Here is a 16,127-nt window from a genome sequence, read left to right on the forward strand (position 1 = left end):
GGACCCGCTGGTCGTCCCGGCCCCGCCCATATACGGCCCGCACACCTGTGCTCAAAGGAGATTGGCTTGAACTGTCGCCAGGACAACCAGGGGCTTCCCTCAGCTCAGTCACATGGCTTGTGCATCACGTGACACGCCCAGACGATGTCCGCTCTGCTTGGATGATACTAAGTTGAAAGAGGGGGGGTACACGTCTGTGATTTCGTTTCCCTCTGAGGAGTTAATTACTTTTTCCACTTCGTTATCATAGCTGTGCGTTTAATGAGTGAAGTGTTCCGTTCTTATTTCGCTTGTCGTTTTTCTATTAGATCCGCTCTTACTATAAGCAGCCAGCCTCTTCAGTACACCCCTGTGGTGTAGTTGGAATTTCCCGTCAGTCCTGTATTCCTGTGCTTGTGCATGGGATTTACAGTCCGGGGCGGAGTTGCACTTTCCGGTCTCCTGTCACTGGTGTTTATTTACCTTGCAGTGCCACAAGCCGGGGACAATGAGCGGTAAGTGCCTGGGGTGGGCAGGAGAGGGGCCCTGCACGTGGCACCAGTCTAGTGGTTGTGCACAGTCCTGGGCACCCAGTCAGGGACTACTACCCCTGTCATGCTAACCATTTGCTGCTGTCTGAGTTCTCCAGGTAATATAACTGGGAGGGAAGCTCCACTTGTGAGTATGGAACCCCCCTTTAAATTGTGCAGGTGCTGTGAGTTCTGGAGATGTGGGCAGGTGTCATGGCACCCGATATAATGTATGAGCCCACAGGGGATCTTATGTGCAGTGATGAGGGAGAGCCGGCGTCAGCGCCTGGTAAAGCTGGGTGGATGCAGAGACCACGGTGCCTTGTGAATAGGGCTGGTGGAGCACTGCCTTTTGCATGCACATACACGTGTCAAGAGCATCCACAGGATGGCGGGCAAAACAGCGGCCCACTGGGGTTTACAGGGGAAATATATGTCAGACAGAAACCTATATATCACGTGGGATTTTGTTTTTATCGAGTCAGGTAAGTGGGTGTCAGGTAGTCCTCCCGGCCTATACCGCCGATGCAGCGTGAAGAGACCCTAAAGGTGGCCAGACACTTGCAATAGCTCCTTCAGTCGACACCTGTTTCTCCCCCATCACCGTACACATGTATGCTCGGATCGGCCGAGGGTGCATGTGTTCTCATTGGGGACAAGGGAATAAGCTGCTGTCAGACATAGGATTGCCGTATGCCCGCCATCTCCTCTCTATAGGAATACGGTGGCGCATGGTCCGGCTGCCGTTTGCCATCATGGTCATGTGACTTTATGCATTCCCCATGTAATAACAATTCTGGAGCATCTATTCTTATGCCTCTATGTTGTGCCGTTCCTTTATTATTCCTTCTAGAAGTTTTGAAGGAATTGCTAGCAGTCTGCAGTAAGGGTACAGAGGGGAGGTAACAAGTAGGGGGAGGGGGGTATTGGTGAAATCCTACTGACCTGCAGAAATGTACAAATTGCTGTATTCTTTCACACTGTCGGGCCCAAAAAATATGTAAAAGTTATACAGTACATTAGATGGACCTCAAAAGGGCGCTATTAAAAGTACAACTTGTCCCACAGAAAACAAGCCCCCATATGTTAATAAATAAATAAAATATAAATAATTAAAAATTATAAAAAAGTAAAACATTTCTGCTTCCTGATTTCCAAAATGGGCTGCATTCTTAAAGGGAACCTGTTACCATGAAAATGCAGTGCTGTCTGCAGGCAGCATGTTCTAGAGCAGGGGAAGCTGAGCAGATTGATTTATAGTTTTATGGGAAAAGATTCAGTAAAATTTGTAATTTATGCATTTATAGCTCTGCTCTTTCTGACTTCAGTTGTACACGGAGGAGGGGTATCAGTGATTGATAGCATTCTCTGTGTAGGTGTGTATACAGAGATAGCTGTCGGTCACTGGCAGCTGTACACAGGGAGGTGCTATCAGTTATTAGTAGCATTCTCTGTGGCCTCTTGCACATGAATGTATTTTCACTCCGTGTCTGTTCGTGTGTTATTTTTTATTTTTTTTGCGGACCATATATGGAACCATTCGTTTCAATGGGTCCGCGAAAAAAACGGAAGGTACTCCGTGTGCATTCCGTTTCCGTATTTCCGTCCCACAAAAAAAAAAAATAGAACATGTCCTATTATTATCTGCATTACGGACAAGGATAGGACTGTTCTATTAGGGGCCAGCTGTTCCGTTCCTCAAAATACGGAATGCACACGGATGTTATCCATATTCTTTGCAGATCCGTTTTTTGCGGACTGCAAAATACATACGGTGGTGTGCATGAGACCTAAGTGTGTATACATCGATAGCTGTCAGTCACTGATAGCTGTACACAGGGGAGTCAGTCACTGATTGCATTCTCTGTGTAAGGCCTCTTTCACGCGGCCGTAGTGCTCCCGTGGCCGTATTGCAGGCCGCATACGGCGGTCCGCAATACACGGGGCATGGGCAGTGTGCATTCTGCATCACGGATGAGGACCCATTCACTTGAATGGGTCTGGAGATGCGGTGCTGATCGGAAGCACGGAACGGAAACCCGCAGAATCACTATGGAGTGCTTCCGTGGGGTTCTGTTCCGTGCTTCCGTTCCGCAAAAAAATAGAACTTTATCTATCTTTTTGCGGAACGGACGGATCGCGGACCCCATTCAAGTGAAAGGGTCCGTAATCCGCATGCGTCTGCCCCACGGGCGGTTCCTGTGCATTGCGGACCTCAACTTGCGGTCCGCAGCACGGGCCCGGCCACAGTCGTGTGCAAGAGGCCTAAGTGTGTATACAGACATAGCCGTCAGTTACTGATAGAAGTACATGGGGATGGTTTTACATTCAGAGAAAACAGATATAAATGTAAAAATTTTTATGAATCTTTTCCCACAAAACATTCCAGAACTGTAAGGGTTACATAGCATCGTAAATTAATATAATGCTATGTGACCCCGGCAGTGACACACACTCGTCTGCAAGGGGCCCTAAAGGGCATCTGTTGGCAGATTTGTCCCTATGACACTGGCTGACCTGTTACATGTGCGCTTGGCAGCTGAAGTTATCTGTTGGTCCCAAGTTCATATGTGCCTGTATTGCTGAGGAACATGAAGTTTTAATATATGCAAATGAGCCTGTAGAAGTAACGGGGGTGGGTTTACCATTGCACCTATAGGCCAGGCATCCTCAACCTGCGGCCCTCCAGCTGTTGCAAAACTACAACTCCCAGCATGCCAGAACAACCTACAGGTATCAGCATACAGCAGGGCATTGTGGGTGTTGTAGTTTTACAACAGCTGGAGGGCCGCAGTTTGAGGATGCCTGCTCTAGGCTCTCCAATCGCTGCTCCCTCTCCACTTTAATTGACAGGGCCAGGTGTAATCATGTTCACACTGCTTGGCCTCAAAGCACAGCAGATGTGGCAGTTACAGGGGGTTCAGACCTGAGCGTTCTGAAACGAGCGCTCTGTATGCACGATTGTACGGGCGTTTACAGAGACAGGCGTGCACACATTGTCGCGCGTTCCCGAATATCTATGTGCGGGAACGCGCGACAAACGCCCCCAAAAAAAGCTCAAGAACTTGTTTGAGCGTCGGGTGTTTTACAGCGCTATCGTACGCCCCAGGTGAGAACCATTCCCATAGGGAATCATTGGTTTCTCCGTGTTGAGCGTTTCACAGCGCGTAGGAACGCGCTGTAAAATGCTCAGGTCTGAACTTAGGGTTAAAGAGAGAGCAGAGCCTGTAGGTGTAATGGCAACGCCCCCGTTGCTCTTAGAGGCTCATTTACATATAATGTAATTTTTCTCAGCAATGCGGGCACGTGTGACCATAGGACCAGCACAGATGCCTTCAGCTGCCAGACGCACATGTAACAGGTCAGCCTGAGTCATAGGTACAAATCTGCTGACAGATGCCCTTTAATAATTGCAGTGGAAATTATATTATTATAAATAGACTTCCAGAGAAGCTACACCAGCATTCTACTGGAGCCCAGCCTGTCGGATACCAGCTGACCCCAAAAAATTCTAATTAAATACTCAATTAGGCTGGTTCCCAGTATCTTTGCATACATATATATTTATTAAACAAATAAAACAATCCATTTTAAAACCATTTTGATGCATAACCATGTGACCAATAACATACAAAAAAGCTCACGCATATATAAAAAATAAAAATAAACTGGAGAACGCCAATTAAAAGGACCTCTTTGCTCTCCAAAACTTGCTTTATATGTCAGTAATTCCTCTGGTATATATAACATTCAGCACTTGTTCCTGCCTCACTCCCGACCCGAACAAGTGCTGTAACTTCGAACATCCGAAAACTTCAGCGATCGTGTAAAGACATAATCCTCTGAACCAGGAGGGTTCCAACTACTGGTAACGTGATTTCTAAGTTACATGACATTGGAGTCAGCCTGATTCAAGTAACTGGCTGAATGTTATATATACCAGAGGAAATACTGACATATAAGGCAAGTTTTGGAGAGCAAAGAGGTCCTTTTAATTGGAGTTCTCCAGTTTTATTTTGATATATGGGTGAGCTTTTTTGTATGTTAATGGTCACATGGTTATGCATCAAAGTGGTTTTAAAATTGACTGTTTTATTTGTTAAACAAATATATATGTATGCAAAGATACTGTGAGCCAGCCTAGTTGAGTATTGGATTTGAAATTACAGGGAGTGCAGAATTATTAGGAAAGTTGTATTTTTGAGGATTAATTTTATTATTGAACAACAACCATGTTCCCAATGAACCCAAAAAACTCATTAATATCAAAGCTGAATATTTTTGGAAGTAGTTTTTAGTTTGTTTTTAGTTTTAGCTATTTTAGGGGGATATCTGTGTGTGCAGGTGACTATTACTGTGCATAATTATTAGGCAACTTAACAAAAAACAAATATATACCCATTTCAATTATTTATTTTTACCAGTGAAACCAATATAACATCTCAACATTCACAAATATACATTTCTGACATTCAAAAACAAAACAAAAACAAATCAGTGACCAATATAGCCACCTTTCTTTGCAAGGACACTCAAAAGCCTGCCATCCATGGATTCTGTCAGTGTTTTGATCTGTTCACCATCAACATTGCGTGCAGCAGCAACCACAGCCTCCCAGACACTGTTCAGAGAGGTGGACTGTTTTCCCTCCTTGTAAATCTCACATTTGATGATGGACCACAGGTTCTCAATGGGGTTCAGATCAGGTGAACAAGGAGGCCATGTCATTAGATTTTCTTCTTTTATACCCTTTCTTGCTAGCCACGGTGTGGAGTACTTGGACGCGTGTGATGGAGCATTGTCCTGCATGAAAATCATGTTTTTCTTGAAGGATGCAGACTTCTTCCTGTACCACTGCTTGAAGAAGGTGTCTTCCAGAAACTGGCAGTAGGACTGGGAGTTGAGCTTGACTCCATCCTCAACCCGAAAAAGGCTCCACAAGCTCATCTTTGATGATACCAGCCCAAACCAGTACTCCACCTCCACCTTGCTGAGTCGGACTGGAGCTCTCTGCCCTTTACCAATCCAGCCACGGCCCCATCCATCTGGCCCATCAAGACTCACTCTCATTTCATCAGTCCATAAAACCTTAGAAAAATCAGTCTTGAGATATTTCTTGGCCCAGTCTTGACGTTTCAGCTTGTGTGTCTTGCTCAGTGGTGGTCGTCTTTCAGCCTTTCTTACCTTGGCCATGTCTCTGAGTATTGCACACCTTGTGCTTTTGGGCACTCCAGTGATGTTGCAGCTCTGAAATATGGCCAAACTGGTGGCAAGTGACATCTTGGCAGCTGCACGCTTGACTTTTCTCAGTTCATGGGCAGTTATTTTGCGCCTTGGTTTTTCCACACGCTTCTTGCGACCCTGTTGACTATTTTGAATGAAACGCTTGATTGTTCAATGATCACGCTTCAGAAGCTTTGCAATTTTAAGAGTGCTGCATCCCTCTGCAAGATATCTGTTACGACCAGAGGATGTGGATCCTCTGTGTCAGCTGATAGAGGACTGGGAATTAGTCCAATACTGCTGACTGCTGACTCTCAGAGACAGGACCCCGGTGTCTGCACCTGTTACCTTGAATGCAGCTACCTGCAGTAGTGTGAACAGAGTCCAACAAAGGCAGAATAAAGGAACAGATGGTCTTTACTGGCAGACAGTATTCAAAAGTCACTTGACAGATACAGGCAACACAAAGTTCAGAGCAATATAGCATGCAGATATAAGCAGTCTCATAGGCAGCACAGGGTCTGGGTCCAGGCAGACTTACAGGAAGAGATGGACAGATGCGTTGTCAGGCAGTGCAGAGGTCTATAATCCAGGAGGTCCAATAAACAGACAGCAGGCAGATGCGTAGTCAAATGAAGCGGAGGTCAGAATCCAGGAAATCCAATAAACGGACACGGTGGAATGCTTCAGCGGGAGTCAAGAGGTACAACAACCACGCTTGGGCACTTCATGATGAGTGAAGCTGCCTTAAATACAAGATAGTCCCGCCTCCGGGTGGGGATGGTAATCGGGAACCAGCTGCCTACTCCTATAAGAAAGGGAGAGGTGCGCACGCACGTGCTATAGCTCATCAGATGACACCTGGCAAAGAGGACGGATGCGGCGGTATGCTGGCGGGCACCTGCGTCTCCTACAAGGTAAGCCAGTACTGGGACCCATAGTGCTGCAATGTGTAGACAGCGATCTGCCACCCTGCCGTGGAGATGCAGATCCCATACTGACAGTACCCCCCCTCTTACGCCCCCTCCTCCACACGGCTGACCTGGAGAGAAATTTCTTCAGCAACAGAGGGGCATGAATATTCTCAGCAGATTCCCATGACCTTTCTTCAGGCCCGTAGCCCTTCCAGTCCACCAAATAGAAGGTCTTACCTCTGATAATCCTCCTGTCTAGAATGTCCTTAACTTCAAACTCATCATCCATAGTGACAGGAGGAGGGTTCTGTGAAGTGCCTTTGCAAAACCTGTTAAAGACAGCTGGCTTAAGTAATGAAACATGAAATGAGTTGGGAATCCGCAAGGTAGCAGGTAGTTTGAGCTTGTAGGCAACAGGATTAATTTTCTTGATCACAGAAAAAGGTCCCAAGAATCGCGGAGCCAGTTTGTAAGAGGGAAGTCTGAGACGGATATTCTTAGAAGAAAGCCATACCTTGTCTCCAATGGCAAACTGAGGAGGAGGTCTGCGCCTCTTATCCGCAGACCTTTTCATCTGGTCCGCTGTTCTCCGAAGCGATACTTTAGTGTCAGACCAGACCCGAGATAGCTGCTCCACACAGGAATCTGCCGCAGGAACTCCAGAAGAAGGCCGCACGGGAAGAGGAACACTTGGATGTCGTCCATAGACCACAAAAAATGGAGATTTACCTGTGGCTTGGTTGACTCTATTGTTATGAGCAAATTCCGCCCAGGGAAGATGCTTCACCCAGTCATCCTGATGGGCATTGGTGAAATGTCGCAGGAAGCTGACCAATATTTGGTTCATGCGTTCCACCTGGCCATTAGACTGTGGATGATAGGCAGAAGAAAAGTCCAAAGAGACATTCAGAGACTTACATAAAGATCTCCAGAACCGGGAGGTGAATTGTACTCCTCTATCCGAGACGATATGGAGGGGAAATCCATGAAGGCGGAAGATATGTAAAATGAATAGCTCAGCAAGACGAGGAGCAGATGGCAGGCCTGGAAGCGGAATAAAGTGCGACATTTTAGAAAAACGGTCAACGACAACCCAAATGACTGTACAGCCCTCAGAGACAGGTAAATCGGTTATGAAGTCCATACCAATATGCTGCCAGGGGACCTCAGGCACCGGAAGAGGCAATAATAAACCTGCAGGTTTCAGTCTGGGAGACTTATTCTGGGCACACAAGGTACAGGAAGCCACAAAGTCTACAATATCCGTGGTTATGGATGGCCACCAGTAGTGTCTGGAGATGAGATTCAAGGTCCCCCGTTGACCTGGATGGCCGGCAATCTTGGATGCATGCCCCCACCGTAAAACCTTCCTTCGTTTAGATTCCGGAACAAAGATCTTACCTGGGGGAACCTTGGACAGGTTAACTGGAGCCACTGGGACTACTTTAGTTGGTTCAATGATAAACTGGGGTTCGTCTTCTGAATCTGTGGTTTCAAAGGACCTGGAGAGAGCGTCTGCTTTGATGTTTTTGTCAGCAGACCGAAAATGCAATTGAAAATTAAATCGGGCAAAGAAGAGAGACCAACGGGCCTGACGAGGATTGAGTCGTTGAGCTGTCTGCAAATAGGTGAGGTTCTTATGATCGGTGTAAATTATGACCGGTAGGCTAGAACCTTCCAGAAGATATCTCCATTCCTCTAGAGCCAACTTTATTGCTAGGAGTTCCCTGTCCCCAATAGAATAGTTTTTTTCGGCAGCGGAAAATAACTTAGAAAAAAAACCCACAAGGAGACATACGACCTGAGGCATTCTTCTGTGACAGGACGGCCCCGGCTCCCACGGAGGATGCGTCCACCTCCAAGAAGAACTGTTTGTTGGGTTCTGGGCGTCTAAGGACTGGAGCTGAAGAAAAGGCTTGCTTGAGGGAGGAAAATGCGGTCTCTGCTTCAGGGGACCATAGTTTGGGATTGGCACCCTTCTTGGTCAGGCCAGAAATAGGAGCTGTCAGGGTAGAAAAATTACGGATAAATTGACGATAATAATTGGCAAAACCCAGGAACCTTTGTATTGCCTTCAGGCCGGAGGGACGGGGCCAGTCGAGCACTGCTGCCACCTTTCCAGGATCCATTTTGAGACCTTGATCCGAGATGATGTACCCCAGGAAGGGCAGCGACGACTTTTCAAAGACACACTTTTCCAATTTAGCGTACAGACGATTCTTTTGTAAGCGTTGTAAGACCATCTGCACATGCCTGCGATGAGTTCTGATGTCTCTGGAAAAAATAAGAATATCATCCAAATAGACAACAACACAAGAATAGAGCAGATCTCGAAAAATGTCATTGACAAACTCCTGGAAGACAGCAGGGGCATTACTGAGCCCGAAGGGCATCACAAGGTATTCATAGTGGCCATCCCTGGTATTAAAGGCTGTCTTCCATTCGTCACCCTCACGAATCCGTATTAAATTATATGCCCCCCGCAAGTCCAGCTTAGAGAAGATCCGAGCCCCACGGAGTCTATCAAATAATTCAGAAATTAACGGTAAAGGGTATTTATTCTTGATGGTGATCTTATTCAGACCACGGTAGTCTATACAAGGGCGAAGAGACCCATCTTTCTTTTTCACAAAAAAGAATCCTGCCCCTGCAGGTGAGGAAGACTTCCTGATGAAACCCCTCTCAAGGTTCTCCTTAATGTAATCTGCTGTTGCCTGCGATTCAGCAGGAGACAGAGGATAAACACGACCCCGAGGAGGAGAAGTCCCAGATAGTAAATCAATTGGGCAGTCATAGGGGCGATGGGGAGGTAGTGTCTCAGCCTCCTTTTTATCGAACACATCCGCAAAGGAATGATAGACCACCGGCAAGGCCTCCAGGTTTTTAGGGAGGGATATAGGGACCCTTCGTTGAATAGAACATAAGCACTTGCCTTGGCACAGCTGACTCCATTGAAGAACCTCTCCAGAGCTCCACTCGATTACTGGATTGTGCATCCTAAGCCAGGGCAACCCCAGCAAAAGGGAATTGGACAGTTCAGGGAGCACATATAGAGAAATCTTTTCAACATGTAACCACCCTACCTGCAGTTCCAACGGCTCAGTGATGAACCGGACTGGATCAGTCAGTACTTGTCCACTGACGGCAGTCACCAGCAGGGGATTTTTAAGCAGGCGTACAGGAATGTGGTATTGACTCACCATAGCTTGGTGTATGAAGTTCCCCGCAGACCCAGAATCCAAGGAAGCAGATATGGAGACCTTGATGCCCCCAAGAACCAGAGTCACAGGAATTTGGAGAGTGGAACAGTTTCCGCCTAGGGCCGCCTCTCCCAAAGACCTTAAGCATTGGAGTTTCCCGACTTCTGGGGACAGTTGCGGACACGGTGACCCGGGCCACCACAGTAGAGGCAGAGTCCAGAAGACATGCGAAGACGACGTTCCTCATCTGAGAGCCGAGTGGAATTCACCTGCATGGGTTCAGGATCCGAAAAGGAGGTGCGTAATGGAGGTTGAGACATATTAGACTTAAACAGTTGTTGTGGAAGTTTTTTTTCTCGACGGGCCTCCTGAGCTCGCTCCGAAAACGTATGTCGATTTTAATAGCCAGAGAGATTAGAGCCTCAAGGGAGGTAGGCACGTCACGACCTGCAAGTTCATCCTTAATACGTCCTGACAAACCTTCCCAAAAGGCCGCCACCAAAGCCTCCTCATTCCACGAAACTTCAGACGCTAAGGTGCGGAACTGAATCGCATATTGGTCCACTGACCAGCTCCCTTGACGGACGTGCAGCAGAGAGGAGGCCGCAGAAGAAGCTCGACCTGGCTCCTCGAACACCCTCTTAAAAGAGCCCATAAATAGTGCCACATTATTGGTGATAGGACCAGATCTCTCCCATATTGGATTCGCCCAGGCCAGAGCCTCACCCTCGAGATGAGAGATAATGAACGCCACTTTAGCGCGGTCTGATTGAAAGTGATGAGGAAGTAGAGTTGTTGCGATACCAATTTTTTGATTCGGTTTCGATACCATGAAAAAGTATTGCGATATTCGATACCACGCGAAAAAAATAAACAAAAAAAGCCACGTGCATTCCTCATTTTTAAAAATGGCGAATCGCGCAGTTTTTATTTTATTTTTTCTGTTCCGGCATTCACCACCTAGATTTTTTTTTATATATTTTAATAGTTTGGACTTTTCTGACGTGGCGATGTAATATGTTTATTATTTAAATATTTTATATGTGAAATTGGGAAAAGGGGGTGATTTATACTTCATATTTTAGTGTTTTTTGTTTGTTTTTTTTACACTTTTTATTTAATGACTATTTTCCCCTTAGGGGCTAGAACCTGGGATCTTTCATCCCTTTTCCTATTCAGCCTGATAGATCTCTATTAGGGTGAATAGGACTCCACACTGTCCCTGCTGCTCTGTGCACACAGCATCAGGGATGTTACCATGGCAACCAGGGCTTCTGTAGCGTCCTGGCTGCCATGGTAACCGATCGGAGCCCCAGGCTTACACAGCTGGGGCTCCGATCAGAAGCTGCCACTGCACCACCAATGAGGGGGGGGGGGAAGAGGTCCCTGTGGCCACTGCCACCAATGATTTTAATACTGGGGGGTTGAGAGGGGCCGGCACACTGTGCCACCAATGATTTTAATGGGATGGGTGGGTTGAGGGGGGGGGGGGGGCAATGATAACTACCTCTTTATACAGGAGGCGGGTACTGGCAGATCAGCGGCAGTTAACTGCCGCTGATCGCAGCTCCCTGTCAGGGGCAGGGTGCCGGCAATGCGATTCTGCTGCCGGCACCCGCCTCCTGTATGTGTTAAAGACTGACTACTGTATATGAGTCCAGACTTTCACTATCAGGCCACACAGAGCGGCGCCCAGCAATGTCCCAGCACTCACCATTAGTCCTGGGCGCCGCTCCGTTCGCCTGCAGTGCTCCATTACTGTCTCCTCTCCTGCTCCACATGCTGCTGATTACTATCGGAGCGATGGGAGGAGACATCAGATTCACTAGTGGGCGTTCCTTCTCCCTGGCTGTAGCGCTGTCCAATCGCAGCGCAGGGAGAAGGAACGCCTACTAGTGAAGCTGATGTCTCCTCCCATCGCTCCGATAGTAATCAGCAGCATGTGGAGCAGGAGAGGAGACAGTAATGGGGCACTGCAGGCGAACGGAGCGGCGCCCAGGACTAATGGTGAGTGCTGGGGCATCGCTGGGCGCAGCTCTGTGTTGAAATAATCCTATCATTGGTGGCGCAGTGCGCCCGCCCCTCCTCCGCCCCTCTCTTCTCATTGCCGGCGCTGCCCCTCCTCCGCCCCTCGCTTCTCATTGCCGGCGCTGCCCCTCCTCCGCCCCTCGCTTCTCATTGCCGGCGCTGCCCCTCCTCCGCCCCTCGCTTCTCATTGCCGGCGCTGCCCCTCCTCCGCCCCTCGCTTCTCATTGCCGGCGCCGCCCCTCCTCCGCCCCTCGCTTCTCATTGCCGGCGCTGCCCCTCCTCCGCCCCTCGCTTCTCATTGCCGGCGCTGCCCCTCCTCCGCCCCTCGCTTCTCATTGCCGCCCCTCCTCCGCCCCTCGCTTCTCATTGGTGGCAGCGGCAGCAGCAGCACAGGGGGAGGGAGGACAGCTTCCTTCTCCCCGTGCTGCTGAGAGAGAACATGAGCGCGCCGATAGCAGCGCGCTCATGTTCAGAGATACTAGACTGCGCAGAAGCGCAGCCCAGTATCGAAAAAACGGAAATCCCGGTATCGTATCGATACCGGGACAAAAGTATCGATTGGGTATTGAAATTTCGATACCCGCAACAACCCTATGAGGAAGCAGTTCAAAGTGAATTGTACACTGGTTAAGAAATCCACGACAGGCTTTTGGGTTGCCGCTGTAACGGGGCGGAGCAGATAATCGTGGTCCGGAAACGCTTGGCAGTGCTGCAGCCGCAACAGGGACAGCAGGAGCAGTAGGAGCCTGTGCAGACTGTGCTGTAGCAAGGGAGTCCAGGCGAGCAGCTACATGCTGCAAGTAATTTATCACTTGTTTCTGGGTGGTACGCTGTTGTTCAAGTTCATGTAGTACTTCAGATATTCCTGGTTTAGAGCCAGCGGGATCCATGGCCCAAGCGTACTGTTACGACCAGAGGATGTGGATCCTCTGTGTCAGCTGATAGAGGACTGGAATTAGTCCAATATCGCAGACTGCTGACTCTCAGAGACAGGACCCTGGTGTCTGCACCTGTTACCTTGAATGCAGCTACCTGCAGTAGTGTGAACAGAGTCCAACAAAGGCAGAATAAAGGAACAGATGGTCTTTACTGGCAGACAGTATTCAAAAGTCACTTGACAGATACAGGCAACACAAAGTTCAGAGCAATATAGCATGCAGATATAAGCAGTCTCATAGGCAGCACAGGGTCTGGGTCCAGGCAGACTTACAGGAAGAGATGGACAGATGCGTTGTCAGGCAGTGCAGAGGTCTATAATCCAGGAGGTCCAATAAACAGACAGCAGGCAGATGCGTAGTCAAATGAAGCGGAGGTCAGAATCCAGGAAATCCAATAAACGGACACGGTGGAATGCTTCAGCGGGAGTCAAGAGGTACAACAACCACGCTTGGGCACTTCATGATGAGTGAAGCTGCCTTAAATACAAGATAGTCCCGCCTCCCGGTGCTGATGGTAATCAGGAACCAGCTGCCTACTCCTATAAGAAAGGGAGAGGTGCGCGCGCGCGTGCTATAGCTCATCAGATGACACCTGGCAAAGAGGACGGATGCGGCGGTATGCTGGCGGGCACCTGCGTCTCCTACAAGGTAAGCAAGTACTGGGACCCATAGTGCTGCAATGTGTAGACAGCGATCTGCCACCCTGCCGTGGAGATGCAGATCCCATACTGACAATATCTCACTATTTTTGACTTTTCTGAGCCTGTCAAGTCCTTCTTTTGACCCATTTTGCCAAAGGAAAGGAAGTTGCCTAATAATTATGCACACCTGATATAGGGTGTTGATGTCATTAGACCACACCCCTTCTCATTACAGAGATGCACATCACCTAATATGCTTAATTGGTAGTAGGCTTTCGAGCCTATACAGCTTGGAGTAAGACAACATGCATAAAGAGGATGATGTGGTCAAAATACTCATTTGCCTAATAATTCTGCACTCCCTGTATATTATTATAGGGGACGGTCATATAAAGTCCTCTAAAACAGGAGCCACTGAAGGGTCATATGGAGAGGGCTTAAAGGTAACCCGTCATCAACTTTATGCTGATCTCACTGACGTCAGCATAAAATAGTGACAGAAATGCTGATGTCAGCGCTGTGTCACTGATGAGCTAAAGTAATTGGTTACTGAGAACCAGCATCATAATCATTGCAGCACAGGCCTGGAAGAGTCCAGTCTACCTGAGAAGAGTCCTGGTTATTAATCTCCTGCTCTCGCCCATCTGCTGATGATTGGCAGTTCTCTCCTAGCGATAAAGGGAGAAAACTGGGTAGAAGACTGTCAGTCATCAGCAGGAGAGCAGGAATTCATGAGTAACCAGGACTCTTCTCAGGTGGCCGGGACTCTTTTCCAGGTCCAGTCTGCAATGATTGTGATGTTGGTTCTCGGCAACCACTTACTGCTAATTTATAAATGACCGACCGCTGAAATCATCTCGCCTGTCTCTACTTTATACTGCCGTTAGTATGGGCGTGCTGCCGGGTGATGACGGGTTCCCTTTAAACAAGCCTTTCCTTTTTTTTTTTTACTTCCCCTTCAGATAATGGCTGGAGTCCCAGCTGGCGCATAACTTCGTGAGGCCGCCTAATCCGCCTTTGATGCAGCTTTTCCGCAGATCTCGTCCTTTCATTAAAAAGAGTGAAATCCACCCACAAAAAAACCTGCAACAATAATTGACGTTTGGATTTCCACACAGCAGCATTTCCGCACCTAAGAAAAATAAAAAGCAAAGTGGGCATGAGATTTAGCTAACATTAAAAAAAACTTTGCGGCCACTATATTATGCTGCCATTTGCGCTTAAAAACCACACGTAATCTGCATGCATCGATAGGACTTGTTCACATTTCCGTGTCAGGGACCCTGACGTGCTTGGTCCACATCATGGATCAAAGTAGTGCATGTCTCCATGATCTACGGTCAGTAAAAAAAAAATACTGAAATGTGAACAGACACATTCAAATCAATGGGTACGTGTGCTGTCCGTGGAAAATGCGGACAGCACATGTCAGTAAAAAAAGGAAATGTGAACGAGGCCTTAGACTTCTAGCAGCCGTGTATCAGGGTGTTCTGTTCTTTGTGGTCTTTACGTTTACGCTCTGTTACATGCTTTGCTGCAGGCTGCCCAGTTACATTTTAACAGTAGAGAAACGCTGTCCCGATGTTACGTCCTTGTCCTTTGTACTATGGACCCTTTTGTCTCCACTTCGCCTTATATGTTGTGTTTTTGTCTTTAAAGGTGATAACCCTGATTACATTCATCTCCCCTGCTTGTGTCATTTAGGGCTCATGCACACAGCCGTATTTCCAGTTTGTGTTTGCGGGATGAATGCGGATCCATTCATCTCAATAGGGGCTGCAAAAGATGCGGACGGCACATCCTTGTGCTGTGCTCATCTGTATGTCTGTTCCGCGGCCCTGCAAAAAAACAGAACATGTCCTATTCTTGCTGTTATGTGAATGAGGCCTTATGTTCAGTTCACACTGAGTTTTTGGTGCTGATTTTGGAGCATTTCTGCCTCAAAATCTGCTCCAAAAACGCCTCCCATTCATTTCAGTGGGAAGCAGCACTTGCTTCTTTATTACACGTGTAAAAAAAGAATCAGCATGTCCTATCTTGGGGCAGAATTAACGCTGATTATCCCAAACACTCTGCAAAATGCACCACAAAACGCTTGTGGAAAAGTACTATAGAATTTAATAAAGTTAAATATCTGCCTGAAAAACACGTCAAATGCGCATAATTTTGAGGCTTAGATTCAGTGCAGATTTTTTTACACGTGTGTTTTGAAAATCAGTCGTGAGAGCTGGCTTATAGGCCCTGATTTATCATACCGTCACGCCAGAATTCTGACGTCAAAAAGTCAAAAAAATAGGGCTTTTGTGACTTTTTACACTCGCTTGTGCAAAATTTAGCAACTTTTTTACACTTGCACAAAATTTTGCAGAGCTTTTGCATTTTTACATTACTCACTCCAGTTTTATAAGGTGGGTGGAATAGTGGGTCTGGTTATCTACAGTGCTGCCCATAATTATTCATACCCCTGGCAAATTTTGACTTAAAGTTACTTTTATTCAACCAGCAAGTAATTTTTTGATGGGAAATGACATCGGTGTCTCCCAAAAGACAATGAGACGATATACAAGAGGCATTATTGTGGGAAAAAACTATTTCTCAGCTTTTATTTACATTTGAGCAAAAAGTGTTCAGTCTAAAATTATTCATACCCTTCTCAATAATCAATAGAAAAGCC

General features: G+C 47.3%; 1 protein-coding gene across 1 annotated transcript in view; it reads left to right on the forward strand.

Moving 5' to 3' along the window:
• The first annotated feature begins 382 nt into the window (after positions 1-382).
• SNX29 (sorting nexin 29) overlaps positions 383-16,127 on the forward strand; it is a 503,522-nt gene continuing 487,777 nt past the window's right edge. The window contains exon 1 of the mRNA XM_044303674.1: positions 383-494. Within this exon, the coding sequence (XP_044159609.1) occupies positions 488-494 (7 nt within the window). The 5' untranslated portion in view covers positions 383-487. The remainder of the gene's footprint in view (positions 495-16,127) is intronic.

Source organism: Bufo gargarizans, chromosome 8, assembly GCF_014858855.1.
Source record: "Bufo gargarizans isolate SCDJY-AF-19 chromosome 8, ASM1485885v1, whole genome shotgun sequence".
NCBI lineage: Eukaryota > Metazoa > Chordata > Amphibia > Anura > Bufonidae > Bufo > Bufo gargarizans.